Source organism: Chlorocebus sabaeus, chromosome 10, assembly GCF_047675955.1.
Source record: "Chlorocebus sabaeus isolate Y175 chromosome 10, mChlSab1.0.hap1, whole genome shotgun sequence".
NCBI classification, from domain to species: domain Eukaryota; kingdom Metazoa; phylum Chordata; class Mammalia; order Primates; family Cercopithecidae; genus Chlorocebus; species Chlorocebus sabaeus.
In genome coordinates, this window is record NC_132913.1 from 38,727,148 (window position 1) to 38,752,358 (window position 25,211).

The following is a 25,211-nucleotide window of genomic DNA, read 5'->3' on the forward strand; positions in this document are numbered from 1 at the left end:
TGTTTAATAACGAATATCCCCAGGCCATTGTTATGTACGCTTAAGACTTGAGAACCATTGGCCTCGCCAACCTTTTCTCACTTCACCTATTAAAAGCCCTGTTTTATGGAGGAGGAAATTGAGGCATAGGTTAATTAACTTGCTAAAGTCACGTGGAACCAGAGCTGGAATCTAGACCTTTTTGAGATACAGCTCTTTACTTTTTTTTTTTTTTTTTTTGAGACGGAGTCTGGCTCTGTTGCCCAGGCTGGAGTGCAGTGGCCGGACCTCAGCTCACTGCAAGCCCCGCCTCCCGGGGTCACGCCATTCTCCTGCCTCAGCCTCCCGAGTAGCTGGGACTACAGGCGCCAGCCACCTCGCCCGGCTAATTTTTTTTTGTATTTTAGTAGAGACGGGGTTTCACCGTGTTAGCCAGGATGGTCTCGATCTCCTGACCTCGTGATCTGCCCGTCTCGGCCTCCCAAAGTGCTGGGATTACAGGCTTGAGCCACCGCGCCCGGCCTCTTTTTTTTTTGAGAGACGGAGTCTTACTCTTACTCTGTCGCTGAGGCTGGAGTGCAGTGGCATGATCTCGGCTCACTGCAACCTCCGCCTCCCGGGTTCAAGCGATTCTCCTGCCTCAGCTTTCCAAGTGGCTGGGACTACAGGCGTGCGCCACCACACCCAGCTAATTTTTGTATTTTTTTTTTTTTAAAGTAGAGACTGGGTTTCACCATGTGTTGGCCAGGCTGGTCTCGAACTCCTGACCTCAGGTGACCCGCCCACCTCGGCCTCCCAAAGTGCTTGGATTACAGGTGTGAGCTACTGCGCCCGGCCAGCTCTTAGTCTTAAGCCTAACAGTACGTTATCTCCTTTTGCTAACTGATTTGTAGCTAAAACTTCAACAAGCACTGGACTTGGAGTTTGAACACTTAGTCTGAAGGTCTACTAAGTTCAGTCTAGTGAGTGTGCGCAATTAAGTCACATTTTGAATTTCAAGTCTCTCGCCTTAGGCAAACCACCACCACCTGATGCTGACCAGAGGGGCGAGACACGGCAGCTGGGCGAGACACGGCAGCTGGGCAGGGAAGCGATGGGAAGGGAGACGATCGATAACTCAGGTGTGCCGCTGACTGTTGGATTGGCTCGAACTTCTCCCGCCAGGCCTAACCTACTCCCGCGCACTCCTGGGCCCGCCCCGCCGCCATCTTGGTCTAGGAGGGAGAGCGCCGCACGCGTGAGTAAACAGCCGGAGCACGGAAAGTCGAGCTCTGGCAGCGTCCGGGTGCTGAGGGGCAGAGGCGGAGAGGACCCTCTCCTGATCTTCCTAGGTGGGATAAATATCGGGGTCACAGTGATAGGCCGCGGGGAGCTCTTAGTCTGCCCACCCTCCGCCCCCTCGCGGCGAGATGCCTCGTTCCCCGGGCTTCTCCCGCCCTCTGCCGATCTCCTCCCTCTGTTGAAAGCTGCCCGGGAAAGTGGTGGCGGGAGCGGGCCCAGGCCCGAATGTGGCGTGGCCTCAGGTTCCTGGTGCCGGGCGCCGGAGGAGGTTCGCGCTGGGGTTTGGTGCTTCGGAGGCCTGGGGTGCAGACGCGGCGTGGCTTTGAGGCCGGGGCGGGCGTGCGGGTGTGAGGGCCGGACTCACACGGCCGCCGCGGGGCTGTTTCCATCGGTCACTGGATTTTCTCCTCTTCCGGTTCGGGCCTCAGGGTGGCCGACATGACGGCCAGGGGTCAGAGCCCCCTCGCGCCGCTGTTGGAGACTTTGGAAGACCCTTCTGCCTCCCATGGAGGGCAGACTGACGCTTACCTGAGTCTGACCAGGTGAGGTCCGCCACGGGGCGTTGCTGGGTGGGGGGAGCGCTCTAGACTGGGGAGAAAGAAGGTGATTGGGAGGGGCGCGTAGAATGAATGTGAGTTCTAGAAGTCTGGCAAATGTGAGGACACCCGTGTCGCGGACGCGTTGGGGGGCGGGGGAGATGTATCCTAGGTGACGTTCCCGGGTACTGCTGCTGGTGCGCTTGAGGTGTGTGTTTGGGACGAGGGAGCTTGCACGTGTTTTACAAGCGAGGGATTTTTAAGTTTCGCTTGGAAGTAGTTGTTGGAGGAGGGGTTTTCAGTGTAAACCTCCGATGTGTTGGGAAAATGTGGCTACCCAGAGTTTTTTTTTTTTTTTTTTTTTTTAACAGCCATAAACTGATTTTTATGAATTGCAAAATGCTTCAAAGTAATTTTCATAGAAATGTACTAAACTTTTGTAAAACCTTTTGTAAAGGCTTAGTAAATCGTTAATAACTAGGGATAGGGATCCCCGTTCTGTCTTTTTGGAGTCAGGCTATCACAACTTGCGTGTAACGGATGTAAAAAGTTATTCTGAAGGGTTTTCTACTTTCATTTCTGGTACATATTGCATTATATATTCTATATGCCTTTAAGGACTTTACCTACTGGGTTAATTCATTTACAAGAGTTAGAAAGTAATTTTTAAAAAGGTTGTGCATGTATTTTAGGGAGGTTTTTTTTTTTCCCCGTCAACTACCTAAACTTGTGTTCTTACTGCTTTTTAAGTCGTATGACTGGAGAAGAAGGAAAAGAAGTAATTATAGAAATCGAGAAAAAGCTTCCTCGGCTGTACAAAGTTTTAAAGGTATGTATCTGTTTGTTAAATAGTTTTTCACTTTTGGTAGTTTGTTTTTTTTGTTGTTGTTGTTTTGCGGTGGAGTTTCGCTCTTGTTGCCCAGATGAGAGTGCAGTAGCTCGGCCTTGGCTCACTGAAACCTCCGCCTTTCGGGTTCAAGCGATTCTCCTGCCTCAGCCTCCTGAATAGCTGGGATTACAGGCATCCGTCACCACCTCGGCTAATTTTGTATTTTAGTAGAGAAGAGGTTTCTCCATATTGGTCAGGCTGGTCTCGAACTCCCGACCTCAGGCGATCCTCCTTCCTCGGCCTCCCAAAGTGTTGGGATTACAGGCGTGAGCCACCTTGCTGAGCCACTTTTGGTGGTTTTTAAAAGTTTTGCCGGGCCGGGCGCGGTGGCTCAAGCCTGTAATCCCAGCACTTTGGGAGGCCGAGACGGGCGGATCACGAGGTCAGGAGATCAAGACCATCCTGGCTAACCCGGTGAAACCCCGTCTCTACTAAAAAATACAAAAATCTAGCCGGGCGAGGTGGCGGGCGCCTGTAGTCCCAGCTACTTGGGAGGCTGAGGCAGGAGAATGGCGTGAACCCGGGAGGCGGAGCTTGCAGTGAGCTGAGATCCGGCCACTGCACTCTAGCCTGGGCGACAGAGCGAAACTCCGCCTCAAAAAAAAAAAAAAAAAGTTTTGCCGGTTGACTCAAAAAGCTTTGAATCTAAAATATAACAGTAGTAATACTGATCATAATACTCTTTATTGTTACTTAAAGCTTCTCAGGTACTTTCTTAATTACCTAACATGCTTTATCACTTAACTCTCCATAGTTCCATGAGATTATTTCTTAATGATCACTTTGCAGGTGAAGAAATTAATTTAATTTGCCTAAGTTGCCTAAGGGCACTTGAATCTGAGTTTGTGCTCTTGAAAGCAGTGATCAGAGATTAACCTGTTTTCTTTCCTTTGGGAATCTACATCTAAGTAAGTGATTTTAAAATTACAGTTGTCTTTGGTCTACTCTGTAGGTAGCATTAATTTCTTTTTCCTCATTCACCGTCAGTTTTTGCTACAACTGTTAACTTTTTTGCTTTAGGGAAATGGTGTTTGACATCATACATATGGAGCTGTGTTCGTGTCTTCACTTGCCTACTCAGTTGCTTCCTGACCATCCTTAACATCTTTTAAATTTTCTTGTTTTTAGAATGAAAAAGTTGAACTTTATCTCTTATGTTTCTTTGAGTTCTTATTTTTATGACCTTGTTCCTTTTTTAAAAAATATTTTTTTGTGTTTTTATTATGACCTTGTTCTTGTGCTTTTATTTTTGTTTTTAATTATTAAAATTGAGGTGGGGATCTTGATAGGTTGCCTAAGCCAGTCTTGAACTCCTGGGTCCAAACAATCCTCCCACCTCAGCCTCCTTAGTAACTGAGATTACAAGTAGGTGCCACCATGCCCAACTTTTATGCTTTTTGTATGTTTGAGGCAGATCTTGCTCTGTCACCCATGCCAGAGTGCAGTTTCACAATCTCAGCTCACTGCAACCTCTGCCTCCCATGTTCAAGTGATTCTCCTGCCTCAGCCTCCTGAGTAGCTGGGATTACAGGCATGCCCTCACCACGTCTGGCTGATATTTTTAGTAGAGACGGGGTTTCATCATCTTGACCAGGTTGGTCTTGAACTCCTGACCTCAGGTGATCCACTCACCTTGGCCTCCCAAAGTGCTGGGATTACAGGTGTGAGCCACCGTGCCCAGCCGTGTGCCTTTAAACAAGTGTTTCATCCAGACACGTATTGTACATTTTAACGTGATTTTTGGCTAAGTATTAACAGAGATACTGCCTACTCTTGGTGTTGTCATAGTCATCAACTTTTTTTGTGTAAGAAACTTTATAGTGTGCTAGTTACTTAATATCGGTGTTTATTCCATTTTCTTGTCATATTCCACATTGTTGTAATTCGATGTAAAGACATGCACTTTCGTATATTGAGCATTTATAGGATCAGGAACTCTATTGCATACTTTTTTTTTTTTTTTTTTTTTTGGCGGGGGACAGAGTTTTGCTCTTGTTGCCCAGGCTGGAGTGCAGTGGCTTGAACACCTCCTGGGTTCAAGCTGTTCTCCTGCCTCAGCCTCCCAAGTAGCTGGGATTACAGGCATGCGCCACCATGCCCGGCTAATTTTTCTTCGTATTTTTAGGAGGGATGGGGTTTCTCCATGTTGGTTGGCCACTGTGCCCAGTCTTGCATACATTTTGAGTCAAGTTGCATTGTTTGTAAATAGGATTTGTACCTGAAATTATTTGGATACACGTGGAAGGTTGATAATAGGACAATAGCAATTTTAAGCAATGAAAGGATAATTGAATTATTTCAGAGTAGTAACCATACCAGGTAAAGTAGAACATGTTTCTATGTTGTGTTTAGAGTTCAGCTAGGATTGTGTCTAGGAATCCACAACATTCTTGAAAATGAGACACATTATTGTTAAGGAACACTTTCAAGTAAGTTTAATGAAAATTAATCACAGACATTTACTAGCTATTATCCAGGAGATATAGTAGTAGCTCTCAAAGTATTAAGCCTTACTTAGTTGCTTACACCTGGTTGCTGTACTATATCCCTTACATTCTGTACTCTAGGGTTTGAATTTTTTGGCTTCGTTTTGTAAATATAGAAGACACTGCAGGGAAGTATCTGCTCATATATTTAACCATTAACATTTGCTATTCTGCTCAGGAATAACAGTTGAGGATTCCTTGGATATTTGATTCAAACAGATATGGGGGATTTTGAAGATAAATCCCTTTGGAGTAGGAAATGGTACAAGGAAATGGGGTACAGGGTAAAAGTAAACATACTGAGATCCTCTTTGACAGATTTGGCCTTTTATAGCTTTTACATAAATACTATGAGTTGGACTTTCAATTCTAGATTGACAGCCAGGCAGGGTGGCTCACGCCTGTAATCCCAGCACTTTGGGAGGTCTGAGGTGGGTGGATCACCTGAGGTCAGGAGTTCAAGACCAGCCTGGCCAACATGGTGAAACCCCCATCTCTACTAAAAATACAAAAAATGAGCCAGGCATGGTGGCGCACGCCTGTCATCCCAGCTACTCTTGAATCTGGGAAGCGGAGGTTGCAGTGAGAGATTATTGCAGTGAGTTGAGATTACATCACTGCACTCCAACCTGGTCAACAAGAGCGAAACTCTTGTCTCCAAAAAAAAAAGCAATTTCCAGATTGACATGGATTGAAATTCTCTTATGTATAAAGTAAGGTTTAAAAAATTGTTTTATATAACTACTAATTGAGATAATAATAGATACTTTATAAATGTTACTTTCTAACCCCTTCCTTCTCCCAGTCTTCGAGGAAGAGATGTCACTCTCCTCTAAAGTTAGGATGTTAGCTTTTGCATTTGAGTCTCTTGTTTACTCAGTGGAAGGGCCTTACTCCCTTTTCCCTGGTATGTCTTTAGCATTTTTCGTCTGTTGACCTCTTTTTCTTTGCTTTCATAGGTGTAGAGATATCCTTTATCTTCATTCAGTTGATCTTGAGCCAGTTTCCTCTCCTTTCTTTACCAAACTGTACACATGGCCTTCTGATTTTATTCCTTGTTTATTTTTATTTTTTATGCATATTCTCAAGGATTTGTTGGAGTAAAATGTGATGAATTTGTTTGTTCTATAATTGACTTCTGCTTTCTAAAGATTGATTCACAGTTGTGCTTGTTTGTAATAAATGTGGTTTTGTTTTTGTAGACTCACATTTCCAGTCAAAACTCGGAGCTGAGTAGTGCTGCTCTACAAGCCCTGGGGTTTTGCTTATATAATCCCAAAATTACCTCAGAATTATCAGGTAGATAAATTTCTTATGACTGTCAATATTTTTAGAGTATAAAGTATAAATTTTAAGTATAGATAATTTGATGCTGTTAAAAGTACTATTATCTCTTCTCTGGATTAGTTTCAGAACCTGTAGTTTAAGGTTTGCTTTTAGGAAAGAATGTTTAGATTATCATCACCTACACATAGCTCTAACTTTGATACTACAAAATTTGCTCATAAAAATAAGGGGTATTTGACAAAAACTTAGCTGGGCATAGTGGCGGGCGCCTGTAGTCCCAGCAACTCGGGAGGCTGAGGCAGGAGAATGGCATGAACCTGGGAGGCGGAGCTTGCAGTGAACTGAGATCATGCCACTGCACTCCAGACTGGGAGAGTGAGCGAGACTGTCTCAAAAAAAAAAGAAAAAAAAAAATAAGGGTATTTGCTGGGTGCGGTGTCTCATGCCTGTAATCCCAGCACTTTGGGAGGCTGAGGCGGGCGGATCACCTAAGGTCAGGAGTTGAAGACCAGCCTGGCCAACATGGAGAAACCCCATCTTTACTAAAAATACAAAAAAAATTAGCCGGGCATTATGGCACATGCCTGTGATCCCAGCGACTCAGGAGGCTGAGACAGGAGAATCGCTTGAACGCGGGAGGTGGAGGTTGCAGTGAGCCAAGATGGTGCCATTGCACTCCAGCCTGGGAAAGAAGAGTGAAACTCCGTCTCAAACAAAAATAAAATGAAAAGGGTATTTAAACATGATTGCTGTAAAAATGGAAATTTTTATTCAGGCATATGCACTAAGGAATATGCTGAATTGAAAAGTTCTTTGACATAATGATAAATGTGGGATAATTTGGAACTAAAAGTGGTAATAAAAGCACAGAACCTAATGCTTTCTAAGTTTTCAAGTAGTCTGCATTGTTGTTCCATAGTTAGATGATTTCCATTGTAAAGGAAACTCTTATCTTTAGAGAAGGAAAGTTAGGAATAAAGATGTCAAAGTTGTTACCATCTGTTTTTGAGGGAAAAGCTGCTGCTTGCTCTTTTTTATACATGGAAGTGTTAACAACCTAAAGCAGGAGTTATTCATTTTGGAGCAGAGATGCAGAATTGAAAACATCTTACCAAAAATTGTTTTGTATGTTCAAACCTACAGTGATATCTGTAGTTACTTCAATTGCACAAGAAAGTCTGATTTGGTGTCTGTTTATTTTCTCTCAGTATACCTCCTTCCCCCTTCCCCTCTAATCTGAATTTTGTGTTTTGGGGAGAAGTTTGGTATCAGCATTGGTTCTCTGATCTATACTCTGGATATACTTTTAATTTTATGATTGATGAGTATATTGTTTTCTCTAGTTTTGTATTTGAGACTTTAAAGAGTATCAACTATTCTATACAAAATTAAAACTGCTTGTTTTTCAGAGGCAAATGCTCTAGAATTACTTTCAAAATTGAATGATACCATTAAGAGTTCAGACAAAAATGTACGTACCAGAGCACTTTGGGTGATATCTAAGCAGACATTTCCCTCTGAAGTGGTTGGCAAAATGGTGAGTATAGTTTTTGGGTATGCCGTCTTAACTATATGCCAATTAAAAAACAGAACTATAATGCCAATAAAAACAGTTCAGGCTTATTTCATTTGTATTTATTTGGTTTGTTTTTTAGGTATCCAGTATAATTGATTCATTAGAAATACTATTTAATAAAGGAGAGACGCATTCTGCTGTTGTTGATTTTGAAGCGTTAAATGTTATCATAAGGTATGCATTTGGATGCTGTGCAAATTGAAGAATAGTTTTCATAAGTGTAGCTGAAGGAGAAGGCTTTTGGAATTTAAATGAGAGACAAACATTAAAAGGGGGAAATGTCATTTACACCAAAAGACTCAAGGACAAGAAGTAACAGAAAGAAGATGGAAGTAGATGTACGTGGGTTACTAGGTTTTTAAAATTTTTACTGGGACCATGTTCAAGGTGAAGTCTTGGTTATGTTCCTGCTAGTAACATACACAGTTCAGGTTTGAAAAATATCTCTGTTAAAGCTTGTTGTAAGGTTTTTGAAAATAATGTAAACTCATAAGTGGGCTTAGGGGTTGTTTAGAAAGGCAATCAGTGTTTAGCAGGGAATAGGAGAGTACCTTCTTCATTTTTGTTGTAACAGGCATGCCAACAGCATAAACTCTTTTTTTTTTTTAAAGTGTAAACTCTTTGATGACATGATTTCTGTCTTCTCTGTTTTTTGTTCTTTAAAGTTTTCTTGTTGAGTTACTTGCTTTAACTTGCCCACTGTTGAATGCTCTGATTGATGCTAAGATTATGTCATCGTTCTCTGGCTATCCTCTTCTGTAACAATGATGAATTTAGCATAACAATAAGTAATACAGTTGGCCCTTTGTAGGTTCTGCATCCTTGTATTTAACCAATTGAGGGCTGAAAGTCTCAGAAAAATTGCATCTGTATTGAACATGCACGGACTTTGATTTTCTTGTCATTATTTCCTAAACAGTACAGCTTAACAACTACTTACTTAGCACTTACATTGTATTAGCTATTATCAGTAATCTAGAAATGATTTAAAGTATAGGGGAAGATGTGCATAAGTTATATGCAAATACAGTCATGTGTCACATAATGATGGAAATACATTCTGAGGAATGCATCATTATATAATTTCATCATTGTGCAAACATAGAGTGGACTTACACAAACCTAGAGGGGAGAGCCTACTATATACCTAGGCTGCATGGTACAACCTGTTGCTCCCAGGCTACAGACCTATATGTACAGTGTATTACTGTACTGGATATTGTAGGCACTTCTAACACAATACTGTTTGTGTACCTAAACATAGAAAAGGTACAGTAAAAATATGATTAAAAAGATTAAAAAATGGTACACCTGTATCTGGCGCTTACCATGGATGGAGGTTTTAGGACTGAAGTTTCTTTGGGTGAGTCAGTGAAGGAGTGATGAGGGAATGTGAAGGTCTGGGATGTTACTGTGCACTATTGTAGATTATTCATAAAGACTGTACACTTACGCTACACTAAATCTATAAAAACATTTTAAAAATAAATTAGTCTCTACTTTCTGTAACTTTTTTTGAGACAATCACACTGTTGTTCAGGCTGGAGTGTAGTGGGGTGATACCGGCGCTCTGCAGCCTCCACCCCCCAGGTTCAAGTAATTCTTGTGTCTCAGCTTCCTGAGTAGCTGGGATTATAGGCGCCCGCCACCACGACTGGCTTATTTTTGTATTTTTAGCAGAAATGGGATTTTGCCATGTTGGCCAGGCTGGTGTTGAACTCCTGACCTCAGGTGATCCACCCACCTCAGCCCCCCAAAGTGCTGGGATTGCAGGCGTGAACCACTGTGCCTGGCCAGCCTATTGTAACTTTAGACTTTAAAGTTTTAAAACTTTTTGACTTTTGTAAGAATAATTAGCTTTGGCTGGGCACAGTGGCTCATGCCTGTAATCCCAGAACTTTGGGAGGCCCAGGTGGGCAGATTACCTGAGGTCAGCAGTGTGAGAGCAGCCTGCCCAACATGGTGAAACCCCATCTCTACTGAAAATACAAAATTAGCTGGGCGTGGTGATGTGTGCCTGTAATCTTCAGCTATATGGGAGACTGAGGCATGAGAATCACTTGCACCCAGGAGGCAGAGGTTGCAGTGCACTGAGATCGTGTCACTGCACTCCAGCTTGGGTGACAGAGAGACTTGGTCTCAAAAAAAAAAAAAAAGAATACTTGGCTTAAAACACAAACATACAATTGTACAAAATTATTTTCCCTCGTTAAATCCTTATTCTAGGAGCCTTAATTTTTATTTATTTATTTTTGACTTTCATAACTTTTTGGTTAACAACACAACACATCAGCCTAGGGCCTCTTGCAGGGTCAAGATCCTTATCAGTGTCTCCCACCACCACATCTTGTCATACTAAAACTTGTTCAAGGGCAATAACATGCATGGAGCTGTCATCTGTGGTTAATGCTGCCTTTTGGAGTATCTGCCGAAGGACCCTTTAAGGCTACTTTTACAGTTAACTTTTTAAAAATAGAAGTAGGAGTAAACTCTAATAATAAAAATTATAGTGTGGTATATACATAAACCGGTAACATAGTCATTTAAAAAAAAATTTTTTTATTACTATTTTTTGTGTGTGTGATGGAGTCTTGCTCTGTCGCCAGGCTGGAACACAGTGGTGAGGTCTTAGTTCACTGCAACCTCTGCCTCTCGGATTCAAGCTATTCTGCCTCAGCCTCCCAAGTAGCTGGGATTACAAGCAAGTGCCACCACGCCCAGCTAAGTTTTGTATTTTTAGAAGAGACAGGGTTTCACCATGTTAGGATAGTCTCCATCTCCTGACTTCATGATCCACCCGCCTCGGTCTCCTAAAGTGCTGAGATTACAGGTGTGAGCCACCGCACCTGGCCGGTCATTTCTTATCATTATCTTATAGTACAGTAATGTCCTGTATATAATTGTGCTGTACTTTTATGTGAATGAGAGTGCAGTAGATTTGTTGGTTTACACCATTGTTATCAGAAACATGAATAATGTATTGCACTGCAATGTTACAACAGCTACGATGTCACTAGGTGATAGGAACTTGTCAGGTCCCTTAAAATCTTACTGGACCACTATTGTGAATGTGCTGCGTTTTTAACCGAAACGTTTGTTTGTGGTGCATGACTATACCGTCCTTTTTATATCAGACCTGAGCATTATTGTGAGGTCCTAGAACCAGTACCCCAGGGATACTGAGGGGTGACTGTAATATTTCAATCTTAAGATTAGTTCTTTAAAAAAAATTTACAAAAGTAATAATGTGCAAATTAGTAAAAATTGTATCTATTTCTTGTGTGCATATGCATATTTGTATATATTCTAAAACAAATGGGCCGTACTGTGTATATTTCTGTGTGTCACATATTTTACTGCTTGTTAAGACTTAAAACGTGACGTCACGCTAATCATTCATTGATTTCTCTATTATAGGCTAATTGAACAAGCCCCAACTCAAATGGGAGAAGAGGCAGTGAGGTGGGCAAAACTGGTCATACCTTTAGTGGTTCATTCAGCGCAAAAGGTACATTTGCGGGGAGCAACTGCTTTGGAGATGGGAATGCCATTATTGCTTCAGAAACAGCAAGAAATAGCATCTATTACAGAGCAACTTATGACTACTGTGAGTGTTCTTTTATGTGAGAATTTTCTGGATACTGCATCAGAAGGTTTTGCACTAAGCTTAAATTCAGTCTGGGGGCCAGGTATAGTGGCTCTCACCTGTAGTCCCAATGCGGGAGGCTGGGAGGCTGAGGTGGGAGGATTGCTTGAGGCCAGGAGTTCCAGACCCATCTGGGCAACAGAGTGAGACCCATCTCTACAAAATATCTTAAAAATTAGCTGGGCGTGGTGGCATGCACCTGTAGTCTCAGATGCTTGGGGGAGGCTGAGGCGGGAGGATTGCTTGACCAGAAATTTGAGGCTGCAGTGAGCTATGATCTCACCACTGCATTCTAGCCTGGCTGAGTGAGAGCCTGTCCCCCCGCAAAAAAAAAAAAATCTGGGCATATTGGTATAGTTGCACTATGATCTAGGATTTTAGCTTTGAATCACAACATTAAGAATTGCATAAGTTAGCATAGGCACATTGCTTATTACATAGTAGTAAGGAGGGGAGCTATCTATTGTTAGTAAAATCCAGACATTTTACTTCGTTCCCAATAAATAGGAAATAGGAATTGTATTTCTGAAAGAGGGAGAGCATTAACTGATTCACTCATGTTTGGGTTGTTACTGTATAATCCTAGTAGATACAAATTTAATGTACATAAACTTACCTAGTCTCTATAATTTTCTAGTTATTACTTGCCACAGGTTTTAGGTTTTCTAACCATTGTTCTTGTAACATATTTACTGGGCATCTGATATATGTAGTGCTTTGTTGCAGGCGCTGTAGATATAGCAGTGAACAAAAGAGGCTTGATGGAGCTTATTTTCTTGTGGGAGAGATAATTAAGTACATAGTGTAGTAAGTGAAGAGCGCTAAGGAGAAGAGCAAGGACTGGAGAGTGCCGTGAGAAAGGAATGTAAGGTGGTCAGAGAAGGCAAAGGAAAGGACATTTGAACAGTGATTTGAAGGCAGAGTAGGAGTTACCCATGTGGATAATGTAGGGTAACTTCACACCAGACAAGAGAACCATGAGGGCAAAAGGCCCGTCTCTAATGGTTGTGTACTTGGTTGGTGTTCTGGGAACACTGGGCAGTATAACAGTAGTGGAGTGAATTGGAGAGAGGAAAAGAGGGCCCAATCACATAGGACCATGGCGGGAACCATTGTAAGGATGGATTTTTTACTCTCGATTACATGGAAAGCCATATTTGAAGGCCTTGTTTTATTTTTTGTTTTAAGAGACAAGGTCTCACTATATTAACCAAGCAGATCTTGAACTCCTGGGCTCAAGCAGTCCTCCCACTTTAGTCTCCCAAAGTTTTGGGATGACAGGCGTGAGCCACCACACCCAGCCCCTAAAACCTGGGATTTTACTTGCTTAAAATGCAGAAGACTTCTTGGTAATGTTCAGTATGACAGAGTAACTCGAGTGTCTTCATAAATAGCTTTATTCTGATGAATTCATTTTTTAGTAACACATATATGCATATAAATTTTTTTTTTTTTTTTTTTTTTTTTTTGAGACAGTTTCGCGATTGTTGCCCAGGCTGGAGTGCAGTGATGCGGTCTCAGCTCACTGTAGTCTCCACCTCTTGGGTTCAGGTGATTCTCCTGCCTCAGCAGGAGTAGCTGGGATTATAGGCACCTGCCACCATGCCCGACTGATATTTGTATTTTTAGTAGAGGTGGGGTTTCACCATATTGGCCAGGCTGGTCTCGAACTCCTGACTTTGTGATCTGCCTGCCTCGACCTCCCAAAGTGCTGAGATTACAGGCATGAGCCACCGTGCCTGACCATAAAATCCCTTTTGTAACCCATTTATCAAGCTTGCAACAAAGCATATATGAAATTCTTTATATAAATTTGAGCTAAAAATTGTTTCACGTGTCTGTTGATTATGAAGCTATTAATGTATTTTTTCATTATTAGTGTGAAAATATTAATACAGTGCCATTTAAACTAGTTAATGATATGCATGCTGACATTTTTAGGGTAAAGTATATTGGTAGAAAAAAAGTTGGATTGATGGATGGTAGGATGGCCAGATAGGTGATAAGACCAACGTAGTAAAGTGTTAATGATAGAATCTGGGTGTTTGTATTAGAGCATTTACTGTAAAAACTCCTTCAGATTTGCTCTATGCTTCAGCTTTTCTTGTGGAGTTTTTTGGGAGGGGTAATTTTTTTTTGTTTGTTTTTTGAGACAGTCTCGCTCTGTCACCCAGGCTGGAGTGCAGTGGCACGATCTCTGCTTTCTGCACCCTCTGCCTCCTGAGTTCAAGCAATTCTCGTGCCTTAGCCTCCCGAGTAGTAGGAATTACAGGCGCCTGCCACCACACCCGGCTAATTTTTGTATTTTTAGTAGAGATGGGGTTTCACTGTATTGGCCAGGCTGGTCTTGAACTCCTGACATCAGGTGATCTGCCTGCCTTGGCCTCCCAAAGTGCTGGGATTACAGGCTTGACCCACCGCACCTGGCCTTGGGTGGGGTAATATTTTTATCATGGAGAAAACTGGTTGAATCAGTTTTTGAAAATTATTCCTAGACTTTGATATTGGATTTTTTTTTTCAAAGAATCTGTTTGGTAAATTAATTGCTTTTGTTTGCAGAAATTAATCTCAGAACTCCAGAAGCTATTTATGAGTAAAAATGAGACTTACGTGTTAAAATTATGGCCTTTGTTTGTCAAACTACTTGGAAGGGTAAGTGCCCAGTTGATGAACAGTCCACAATTTTTACATGCTGGACTCTTTCTTTTCTTTGTACACTTGATGCTCATTATTTCCTTTGTACAGCTGATGCTCATTATTTCATGCTTACTAAAATTCATTTGTAAATCTGAAATCAGTACTTGCATTGCTTTTGCCATCATTTGTAGACACCCAGGGTGGCAAAGAATTGGAGTCACAATGTGCGTGTTTCCAGCTGAGGTCAAGCAAAGTTACACTCTGCCTTTTTGTTTTAGTTCTCATACCTTAAACAGGTGTCCTTTTTATAATCCATGTAATGCCACATTTTTCACTTTTCTGTGCTTTTCCTGGTGGTTTACTGGTTAAATTTGGGACCCAAAGCCTAGGTCCAGATGCTGTCTAGTTTGTGTTCCTAAGCAAAGGAAGGCTGTGATATACCCAATGATGAAAATAAACTTTGTTCAGGCACGATTTATGGAGCTACTGGCTGTGAATTTGATGTTAGTGATTCAGTAATATAAAATATCTTCTAATAGATAGATGTTAAACAGGTTATATATTGAACAGCTGACAAAAGTGTGTCCATAGACTCAAAGAAACCTAACTCTGTATTTCCCATGGGAGTGATTGCTCAGTATTTGCTAATTTAGTTTCCAGGCTATTTTATATAATAGAAAACCATAACTACTATGAATAATGAGCGAGAATCAACTGTATGTTCAATGATTAAGAAGGTTTTAGGTGTTAGGGGGTGTGCTGCTTTTATTGTGTTCTAACCATTTGTAAATGAAGAATTCAATGGCATTAAATCTATTCATAATATTGTAAGCATCACCACTATCTATACCCAAAACTTGTGCATCATCCCCAACAAAAACTGTACCCATTAAGCAGTAAACTCCCTCTGCCCTCCTCCCCCACCCAGACATCACCCTTTTGTTCTACTTTCAGTCTCTGCAAATTTGCTTATTCTAGGTACTTCATAAAAGTGAAATTATAACATATTTGCTCCTCTGTGTCTGGCTTATTTCACTAAGCATAAAGTTTTTTTATTTTTTTTGAGACAGAGTTTCACTCTTGTCACCCAGGCTGGAGTGCAATGATGTGATCTCAGCTCACTGCAACCTCTGCCTCGCAGGTTCAAGCAATTCTCCTGCCTCAGCCTCCTGAGTAGCTGGGACTACAGGCATGTGCCTCTATGCCCGGCTAATTTTTGTGTTTTTAGTAGAGACAGGAAGGATTTCACCATTTTGGCCAGGATGATCTTGATCTCCTGACCTTGTGATCTGCCCACCTCAGCCTCCCAAAGTGCTGGGATTACAAGCATGTGCCACCATGCCTGGCAGCATAAAGTTTTTAAGATTTATCCATGTCATAACATATATTAAAGTTGCATTCTTATGGCTGAGTGATTGTATATAACACATTTTGTTTATCTGTTGAGAGACATTTAGGTTGTTTCTACCTTTTGGCTATTGTGAATAATGTTGCTGTAAACACCAGTGTACAAATCTGTCAGAGTTACCGCTTTCAGTTTTTTGGGTATATACTTAAGAGTGGAATTGCTGGGTTATGTAGTAATTCTATGTTGAACTTTTTGAGAAAGCCTCAAACTCTTTCTTTTTTTGAGACAAGGTCTGGCTCTGTCTGTCACCCAGGCTGGAGTGCAGTGGCACAACCTCACTTACTTCAACCTGTCTCCCAGGCTCAAACCATCCTCCCACCTCAGCCTCCCAATTACTTGGGACTACCACCCTGCCCAGCTGAATTTTTTTTTTTTCCATATTTTTTGTAAAGATGGAATTTTGCCATGCTGCTCAGGCTGGTTTCCAACTCAAGTGATCCGCTCGCCTCAGCCTCCAAAATTGCTGGATTACAGGCATGAGCCACTTGGACCAGCCAGCACCAAACTCTTCTGTAGCAGCTGCACCATTTTACATTCCCACCCGTAATGCACTAGGGTTCCACTTTCTTAACATCCTCATCAACACTTTTTATTTTCCTTTTTTTTTTTTTGATAGCTATTCTAGTGAATGTGAAGTGGGACTGATTTGGTATAGATTTGCATTTCTCTGATTATTAGTGATGTTGAACATCTTTTCACTTGGTTCTTGACTGTTTAATTGTCTGTGGAGAAATGTCTAAGTCCTTGGTCCATTTTTGAGTAGGTTTGAATTTTTGTTGAGTTGTAGTTCTTTATATGTTTTTGATATACATCCCTTATCAGTTATGTGATTTGCAAATATTTGTTTCCATTCTATAGGTTCTCTTTTGCTTTCTTGGTAATATCCATTGCACAGTTTTAAATTTTGGTTTATTATGTATATTTTTTGTTATTGCTCGTACTTGACATCATATTCATGAAGTTGTTGCCAAATGCAATGTCATTTTTGTTTCCCAATGCGTTTTTGTAAGAATTTTCCAGTTTTAGATCTTGAATGTAGATCTTTGAACCATTTTGAGTGAATATTTGGATATGGTGTAAGGTGAGTGTCCAGGTTCATCCTTTTGCGTGTAGATGTTCAGATTCCTCAGTACCATTTATTGAAAAGGTTGTTTTTATTAAATCCTTTTGGTACCCTTTTGTTTTGTTTTGTTTTTTGAGACAGTCTTACTCTGTTGCCAAGGCTGCAGTGCAGTGACATGATCTCGGCTCAGTACAACCTCTGCCTCCTGGGTTCAAGCAATTCTCCTGCCTCAGTCTCCCAGGTAGCTGGGATTACAGGTGCCCACCACCTTGCTCGGCTAATTTTTTTTCTTTTTTGTATTTTTATTAGAGATAGGGTTTTACCACATTGGCCAGGCTGGTCTCGAACTTCTGAGCTCAAGAGATCCACCCGCCTCGACCTCCCAAAGTGCTGGGATTACAGGCATGAGCCACCGCACCTGGCCTTTGGTGGCCTTTTGAAAATCAGTTGAACACAGGTGCAAAGATTTATATCCAGGCTCAGTATTCTGTGCTGTTAGTGTGTATGGCTGTCCTTATGCAATTACCGTATGTATTAATTACTGTAGCTTTCTACTAAGTTTGGAAGTCAGTCAGTGTGAGTTGTCTGGTTTTCTTATTTTTCAGGATTGTTTTGGCTTTTAATTTAAAAAAAAAAAATTTTTTTTTTTTGACCTGGAGACTCTCCCTGTCGCCCAGACTGGAGTGCAGTGGTGTGATCTCAGCTCACTGCAACCTCCGCCTCCTGGGTTCAAGTGATTTTCCTGCCTCAGCCTCCTGAGTAGCTGGGACTGCAGTTGCACACCACCACGCCTGGCTGAAGTTTTGTATTTTTAGTAGAGATGGTGTTTCACCATGTTGGCCAGGCTGGTCTCGAACTCCTGACCTTGTAATCTGCCCTCCTTGGCCTCCCAAAGTGTTCGGATTACTCCTGTGAGCCACCACGCTGGCTGTTTTGACTTTTTGAGGCTCTTTGCAATTCCGTGTTAATTTGACGATAGACTTCTTTATCTGTGAAAAAGACAGTTGAAATCATGGTAGGGATTGTGATGAATCTGTGTATAATGCCTTGAGTAGTTAGCATTTCATTGATGTTAAGTCTTTCTACCAATGAGCATATGTCTTTCCATTTGTTTAGGCTTTTTTTTTGTTTGTTTGTTTGTTTGTTTTTGAGACAGAGTCTTTCTGGCTATAGTGCTGTGGCACAGTCTTGGCTCACTGTAACCTCAGCCTCCTGGGTTCAAGTGATTCTCCTGCCTTGGCTTCCCTAGTAGCTGGGATTATAGGCGCCTGCCACCATGCCTGGCTCGTTTTTGTATTTTTAGTAGAGACGGGATTTTACCACGTTGGCCAGGCTGGTCTCAAACTCATGACCTAAAGCAATCCACCTGCCTTGGCCTCCCAGAGTGCTGGGATTACAGGAGTCAGCCACTGTACCAGGCCTAGGTCTTTAGTTTCTTTCAGCAGTGCTTTGTAGTTTTCATCTTGTGTGTAACTTCTTGGGCTAGATCTGTTACGAAGTATTTCCTTTAGCTCTTGTAGCTAACTTGTATGTTTTTTGTTTTCTAATCCATTTTTAATTTTATTTTATTATTTTATTTTTTTGAGACAGAGTCTCGCTCTGTTGCCCCGGCTGGAGTGCAGTGGCGTGATCTCGGCTCACTGCAAGCTCCGCCTCCTGGGTTCACGCCATTTGCCTGCCTCAGCCTCCCGAGTTGCTGGGACTACAGGCGCCTACCACCACGCCCAGCTAATTTTTTGTATTTTTAGTAGAGACGGGGTTTCACCGTGTTAGCCAGGATGGTCTCGATCTCCTGACCTCGTGATCTGCCCATCTCGGCCTCCCAAAGTGCTGGGATTACAGGTGTGAGCCACCGCGCCCTGCCTTCCATTTTTTTTTTTTTTTGTTTCTGGTTTATAGTGTGTTAAGATTATATGTGGTTTATAGGCTGTTAGGAGCATTAGTGTTTATGTAATTTTTTATTTGTGATGCATTACTTGTCATTTTTCCATTTTGTCTTTATTTTCCTTTTTCTCTTCTTTTTGAGACAGAGTTTCACGCTTGTTGCCCAGGCTAGAGTGCAAGCACGATCTCGGCTCACTGCAACCTCGGCCTCCTGGGTTCAAGTGATTCTCCTGTCTTAGCCTGCCGAGTAGCTGGGATTACAGGCATGTGCCACCACGCCTGGCTGATTTTTGTGTTTTTAGTAGAAAAGGGATTTCTCCATATTGGTCAGACTGGTCTCGAACTCCCGACCTTAGGTGATCCACCTGCCTTGACCTCCCAGAGTGCTAGGATTACAGGTGTGAGCCACCGTGCCTGGCCTATTTTTTTTTTCCTCCTGAGCTCATATTTTTCTTTTTGTTTAATGGTTTTCTCAGTTAAATCTTACATAATATTTGGAAGTAATTCAGAAGCTATCCAGTTTTCTGCTGGCTGTGGTGGCTCACGTCTGTAATCCCAGCACTTTGGGAGGCTGAGGCAGGTGGGTCATTTGAGGTCAGGAGTTAGATACCAGCCTGGCCAGCATGGCAAAACCTTGTCTCTACTAAAAATATAAAAATTAGACCGGTCCTGGTGGCTCACTCCTGTAATCTCAGCACTTTGGGAAGCCGAGATGGACGGATCACCCTGAGTTCCAGAGTTCAAGACCAGCCTGGCCAGCATGGTGAAACCCTGCCTCAACTAAAAATACAGTAATTAGCTAGGCATGGTGGCATGCACCTGTAATCCCAGCTACTTGGGAGGCTGAGGCAGGAGAATCGCTTAAACCTAGGAGGCAGAGGTTGCAGTGAGCTGAGATCCAGCCATTGCACTCCATCCTGGGTGACAGAGCCAGACTCCCATTACAAACAAAACAAAACAAAAATTGGCTGGGTGTGGTAGTATTAGCCAGTAATCCCAGCTACTTGGGAGGCTGAGGCAGGAGAATCGCTTGAACCCAGGAGACTGCAGTGAGCCGAAATAGCACCACTGCACTGTAGCCTGGGCGACAGAGTGAGACTCCCTCTCAGAAAAAAGAAACCTTATTCAGTTTTCTTGATTTTTATCTCACTTTTACTATTTTTTATTAGCAGATACTACTGTTTTTTAAAAATGTTTCTTTTACAGCCATGAAATTAGATGTTTCCTTAATTTTCCTTTCAGTTTGTTTGAAAGGTTATTTTTATTATTTTCAGGGTTCAACACCTTTTTTCTCTAATTCTTTAATATAAACGTATATTTTGTTTGGTATTGCTTTGATAAAGTTCGGGATTTATCTACTCCTAATTTTCTCTAATGTTTTAGAAGTGTTCTGTGTTACGCATTATCTGCTTCTTCAAACTTTATATATTTTTTGGTCTTGAGTTTGGAATGTGTGTTTAAAGTTTATTTTCTTAAATTCCTAAGACTTTTAACATATCTAACATTTAACACATCTCTTTATGTTTGTGAATAATTTATCTTTTGTCTCCCCATTAGATTATGAAGTCCTAAGAGCATCTATTAAGTGAATGAATAAAGGAATGATAGCAATTATTCTGTTTCATGCAGATAAATAACTTCTTAATGATTTTTCCCTTTTTTAGACCTTGCATCGAAGTGGGAGTTTCATCAATTCTCTGTTGCAACTAGAAGAACTTGGATTTCGTAGTGGAGCACCCATGATTAAAAAAATAGCTTTTATTGCTTGGAAGAGTTTAATAGATAATTTTGCTTTGAATCCAGGTAATATTTTAACAATTTTGATTTTCTGTGAATTCATTTTGCTTAAAGCAAGACAAATGAAATTTTTCTGTTTTTTTTTTTGGATTTTAAGTTGAAATTAAGCTACTACTGAATTATTTTCATTTTAAGGGAACAGTAATAAATTTGTACTGAAAACAGAATTCACATACTAGGCGTTGAAAATCACAAATATAAAATCTGTTTTACAGTATTTCAAAAACTGAACAAAGTGAAAAATAACTCTTTGTGGCTTCCTTTATTTTTTTTATTTTTTATTTTTTATTTTATTTTATTTTATTTTATCTTATTTTATTTTTTTGAGACAGAGTGTCACTCTTGCCCAGGCTGGAGTGCAGTGGTGGGATCTTGGTTCCCTGCAACCCACGCCTCCCAGGTTCAAGCGATTCTCCTGCCTCAGCCTCCTGAGTAGCTGGGATTACAGATGCCTACTACCATACCCAGCTAATATATGTATTTTTAGTAGAGACAGGGTTTCACTATGTTGGCCAGGCTGGTCTTGAACTCCTGAACTCAAGTGATCCACCCGCCTTGGCCTCCCAAATGCTGGGATTACAGGTGTGAGCCACTGCACCCAGCCTATTTGTGACTTTCTTACATGTTAGCTCTGAATTGAGTGCTTTATGTATATTTTATTTAATCATCACAATAGACCTGAGATGTAATTATTAATCACTATTTTAGAGAGATTGAGTAATTTTCCAGAGGTCACGTAGCCAGTAGATGATAAGAAACAGTTGTGATTTACATGGAATAAAAATATCAGTGATTGATGGCCTTATTTCTTTCAGGATTTCTAAAAGAGTACCTAATAGTGGTTGAATATTGATATTTGGAAGTCATTCTTTTTGATTTACTACTTTACCTTACCTTCTTATTGTCCAGTGGAGTTTTATGATAATATATTCACAAGAAAGAATATTTAGCCCAAAACTGGGTTAGTATGAGTACTTAACTAGGTGGTAGTTAATCTTAGTTTTAATTAATACTGTGTGTTTACAAGAACTGCTAAGTAATGTTGACTTGTTATCCTATATTTTTCCTGCCAAAGACCATTATTTATCTCATTTCTTCCTCCTTTTAATATGTTTTATATTGTGATTATTTGCATTAACTGTAATTACATTTTTTGTTGTTGAGACAGAGTCGGAGTCTTGCTCTGTCGCCCAGGCTGGAGTGCAGTGACGCAATCTCAGCTCACTGCAAGCTCTGCCTCTCGGGTTCACGCCATTCTCCTGCCTCAGCCTCCCAAGTAACTGGGACTACAGGCGCCCGCCACCATGCCTGGCTAATTTTTTGCATTTTTAGTAGAGACGGGATTTCACGTGTTAGCCAGGATGGTCTTCATCTCCTTACCTTGTGATCCGCATGCTTCGGTCTCCCAAAGTGCTGGGGTTACGGGCTAGAAAGCCACTGCTCCTAGCCCTTTAATTACTTTTATTTAAAATACTGGTACATACATTTTGGGGGTATAGGTTTTTTTTTTTTTTTCTTTTTTCTCTCTTAGGGTCTTACCCTGTCACCCAGGCTGGAGTGCAGTGGCATGATCATGGCTGACTGCAGCCTTGACCTCCTGGGCTCTAGTGATCCTCCCACCTCAGCCCCTGAGGTAGCTGGGACTACAGGCATGTGCCACCATGTCTGGCTAGTTTTTGTGTCTTTTGTAGAGGCGGGATTTGACCATGTTGCTCAGGCTACTCTCAAACTCCTGGACTCAAGTGATCTACCTACCTCAGCCTTCCAAAGTGTTAGGATTGCAGGTGTGAGCCACTGTGCTCAGTCTACTATAATTTTTAATTGAAATTGTAGCTTATTTTTATGTTTATGAGCTGGCATGTATTTGGGTCTAACTGTAAACCCAAAAGTAATGTTTGGGACTACAATCTTTCGGAATTAAGTTGAAGCGTAAAATAAGAGTAGTTTAAAGAGGGTAAGTTAAAAATAAGTTCAGAGCTAGGGAATCCACGACTCATACTGTGGATCCAGGAAGTCATCAAGGAATCAGATGACTGTTTTTGCTCTGCCATCTTCGATTCATCTTAGTTGCAGACAGGAAGGAGGGAAGGTAGAACAGGAAAGACTTCTTCACAGCTGAGTCACCTATACTTAGAAATAACCTTCTAAGAATCTTATATACATATCCACTTAAATATTTTACTGGGTAGAATGGCTCAATGGCCGACTAGAAAAAGTAGTCAAAAACTGGGCATCCATCACTGTCCTGTGTAAAATCAGATTTTGTAATTAAAGGAGATTGGTTTATTGCATGGCAATTAATCTCTGCTATTGTAGAGATATTATTATGGAGCTCTTCTCATAAATAGAATAGAGGCCAGGCGTGGTGGCTCACGCCTGTAATCCCAGCACTTTGAGAGGTGGGTGGATCACCTGAGTTCTCGAATTAGAGAGCAGCCTGACCAACATGGAGAAACCCTGTCTCTACTAAAAATACAAAATTGGCCGGACATGGTGGCAGATGCCTGTAATCCCAGCTACTTGGGAGGCTGAGGCAGGAGAATCGCTTGAACCCTGGAGCAGGAGGCTGCAGTGAGCCGAGATGGCGCCATTGCACTCCAGGCTGGGCAACAAGAGCGAAACTCCGTCTCTGAATGAATGAATAAACGAATGAACGAAAAGAATAGGGGCCCCCAAAAAGTAAGTGTCTTGGACTAGATAACTTGTTCATACAGTGATCTGCCTTTATTTTCTTATAGAACTGTTAATTGAAATAGCTAAATGGCAGAGTAGTTGTAACTGACATTGTTGAATGCCATTCTACCAAATACATGGCCTGACTGAGTCCTTTCCAAGTCTGTTTGTTTGTTTATTTATTCGGGACGGAGTCTCACTCTGTTGCCCAGCCTGGAGTGCAGTGTCACGATCTCAGCTTACTGCAATCTCTGCCTCCTGGGTTCAAGCGATTCTCCTGCCTTAGCCTCCTGAGTAGCTGGTATTACAGGCGCCCAATGCAATGCCCATCTAACCTTTTTGTAATTTTAGTAGAGACAGGATTTCACCATGTTGGCCAGGCTGGTTTCAAACTCCTGACCTCAAGTGACCTGCCCTCCTCATCCTCCCAAAGTGCTAGGATTATAGGCGTGAGCCACCATGCCCAACCCTTTTAAGGTCTTTTCGACAAGTTATTTTAGCACAGACTATGTATTAATTTTTCGTATCCCCAGTCTTACTCATTTGGCATAAATGTTTTGTCTGAAGATTGGATTTAATTTCTATGCTGAATTTTAACAATATGATTATTGTTAAGATAGGGCAGTCCTGAATCTGAATCTATTTAGATTTCAAAAATGTATTCAATCAGTGGCCCCAGTAGTAATGATTTTTGATGAAATATATTAATAATTGATTTTTAAAATGATAGCCTTTTTTGACATAATGTAAACATGCTTCCGTTTCTTTGTCAAATGGGGATAACGAGAATGCTAAAGCAGCTAGGACAGTATTTCTCAAAGTTTTGGCATTTTATGCTGGATGATTTGTTTTTCGGGACTGTCCTGTGTGTTGAAGTTTAGTAGTGTCCCTAGTACTCTACCCATAAGATGTCAGTAGCATCCCCTCATTTGTAACCAACCTAAAGTATTTCCTGGTGGGAAATTGCCCCTGGCACACAGTATCTAATAAATACTACTTATTTGTGTTAAAATACATTTTTGCCTTATTTAGTGTCTTTGGTTCAGCGGTACTACAGTTTATGAAAATGCAAGTTTTGGGTAGAGCAAGGACATCCTGGGGATTTATTTTTTTAAAAAGTATTTTAAAATCTGTTCTCTTGCTGTGATAAAAGACTGTTGCATAGCTAATGTTGGAGTTAATCTTTAGCTTGGACGTCTCTTTACCTGTGTGCTTATTTTCTTTTAAGATATACTATGTAGTGCAAAAAGACTCAAGTTGTTAATGCAGCCTTTGAGTTCAATCCACGTGAGAACAGAAACTCTAGCATTAACAAAACTAGAAGTCTGGTGGTATTTACTGATGAGACTTGGACCTCATCTTCCTGCTAATTTTGAACAGGTAACGTTACAAGTGTTGACTATAGCACTTTATGTTTTTGTTAATGTGTTCTTAAGTTGTTACCAATGTACTCTTTTTTTTTTTTGAGACGGAGTCTTGCTCTGTCGCCCGGGCTGGAGTGCAGTGACCGGATCTCGGCTCACTGCAAGCTCCGCCTCCCGGGTTCACGCCATTCTCCTGCCTCAGCCTCCCGAGTAGCTGGGACTACAGGCGCCCACCACCTCGCCCGGCTAGTTTTTTGTATTTTTTTTAGTAGAGACGGGGTTTCACCGTGTTAGCCAGGATGGTCTCGATCTCCTGACCTCGTGATCCACCCGTCTCGGCCTCCCAAAGTGCTGGGATTACAGGCTTGAGCCACCGCGCCCGGCCCAATGTACTCTTTTAGTGTTATTTTTGCTATTTGTTAGTAGACTAGAACATATAAAAGATCTTTCACTTGACTGGCAGAGAACTTAAATTCATTTCCCACAGGGGTATTGTTCAATTGCTTGAAATGGAGCCTCTTTACCTGAAATGTTTTTATTTATTTATTTATTTATTTATTTTGAGACAGAGTCTTGTTCTGTTGCCCAGGCTGGAGTGCAGTGGCACAATCTCGGCTCACTGCAATCTCCATCTCCTGGCTTCAAGTGATTCTCCTGCATCAGCCTCCCGAGTAGCTGGGACTACAGGCACACGACCACACCTGG

The 25,211-nt window shown here is 41.5% G+C and overlaps 1 protein-coding gene across 5 annotated transcripts in view; it reads left to right on the top strand.

The window, feature by feature from the left end:
• The first annotated feature begins 1,176 nt into the window (after positions 1 to 1,176).
• RIF1 (replication timing regulatory factor 1) overlaps positions 1,177 to 25,211 on the top strand; it is a 92,257-nt gene continuing 68,222 nt past the window's right edge. For 4 of the 5 annotated variants that reach the window (XR_005241560.2, XM_007964959.3, XM_038002138.2 and 1 more), the window contains exons 1-10: positions 1,207 to 1,310; positions 1,689 to 1,802; positions 2,547 to 2,625; positions 6,374 to 6,470; positions 7,868 to 7,995; positions 8,114 to 8,208; positions 11,452 to 11,641; positions 14,240 to 14,332; positions 20,337 to 20,475; positions 24,371 to 24,522. Coding sequence is in view for 4 of the 5 variants with exons in the window: in XM_007964959.3 (XP_007963150.3) it covers positions 1,699 to 1,802; positions 2,547 to 2,625; positions 6,374 to 6,470; positions 7,868 to 7,995; positions 8,114 to 8,208; positions 11,452 to 11,641; positions 14,240 to 14,332; positions 20,337 to 20,475; positions 24,371 to 24,522 (1,077 nt within the window). In the remaining variant the exon portion in view is untranslated. Of the gene's footprint in view, positions 1,311 to 1,688; positions 1,803 to 2,546; positions 2,626 to 6,373; positions 6,471 to 7,867; positions 7,996 to 8,113; positions 8,209 to 11,451; positions 11,642 to 14,239; positions 14,333 to 20,336; positions 20,476 to 24,370; positions 24,523 to 25,211 lie in introns of all 5 variants that reach the window. The other variant, XM_007964960.3, reaches the window with a different exon arrangement.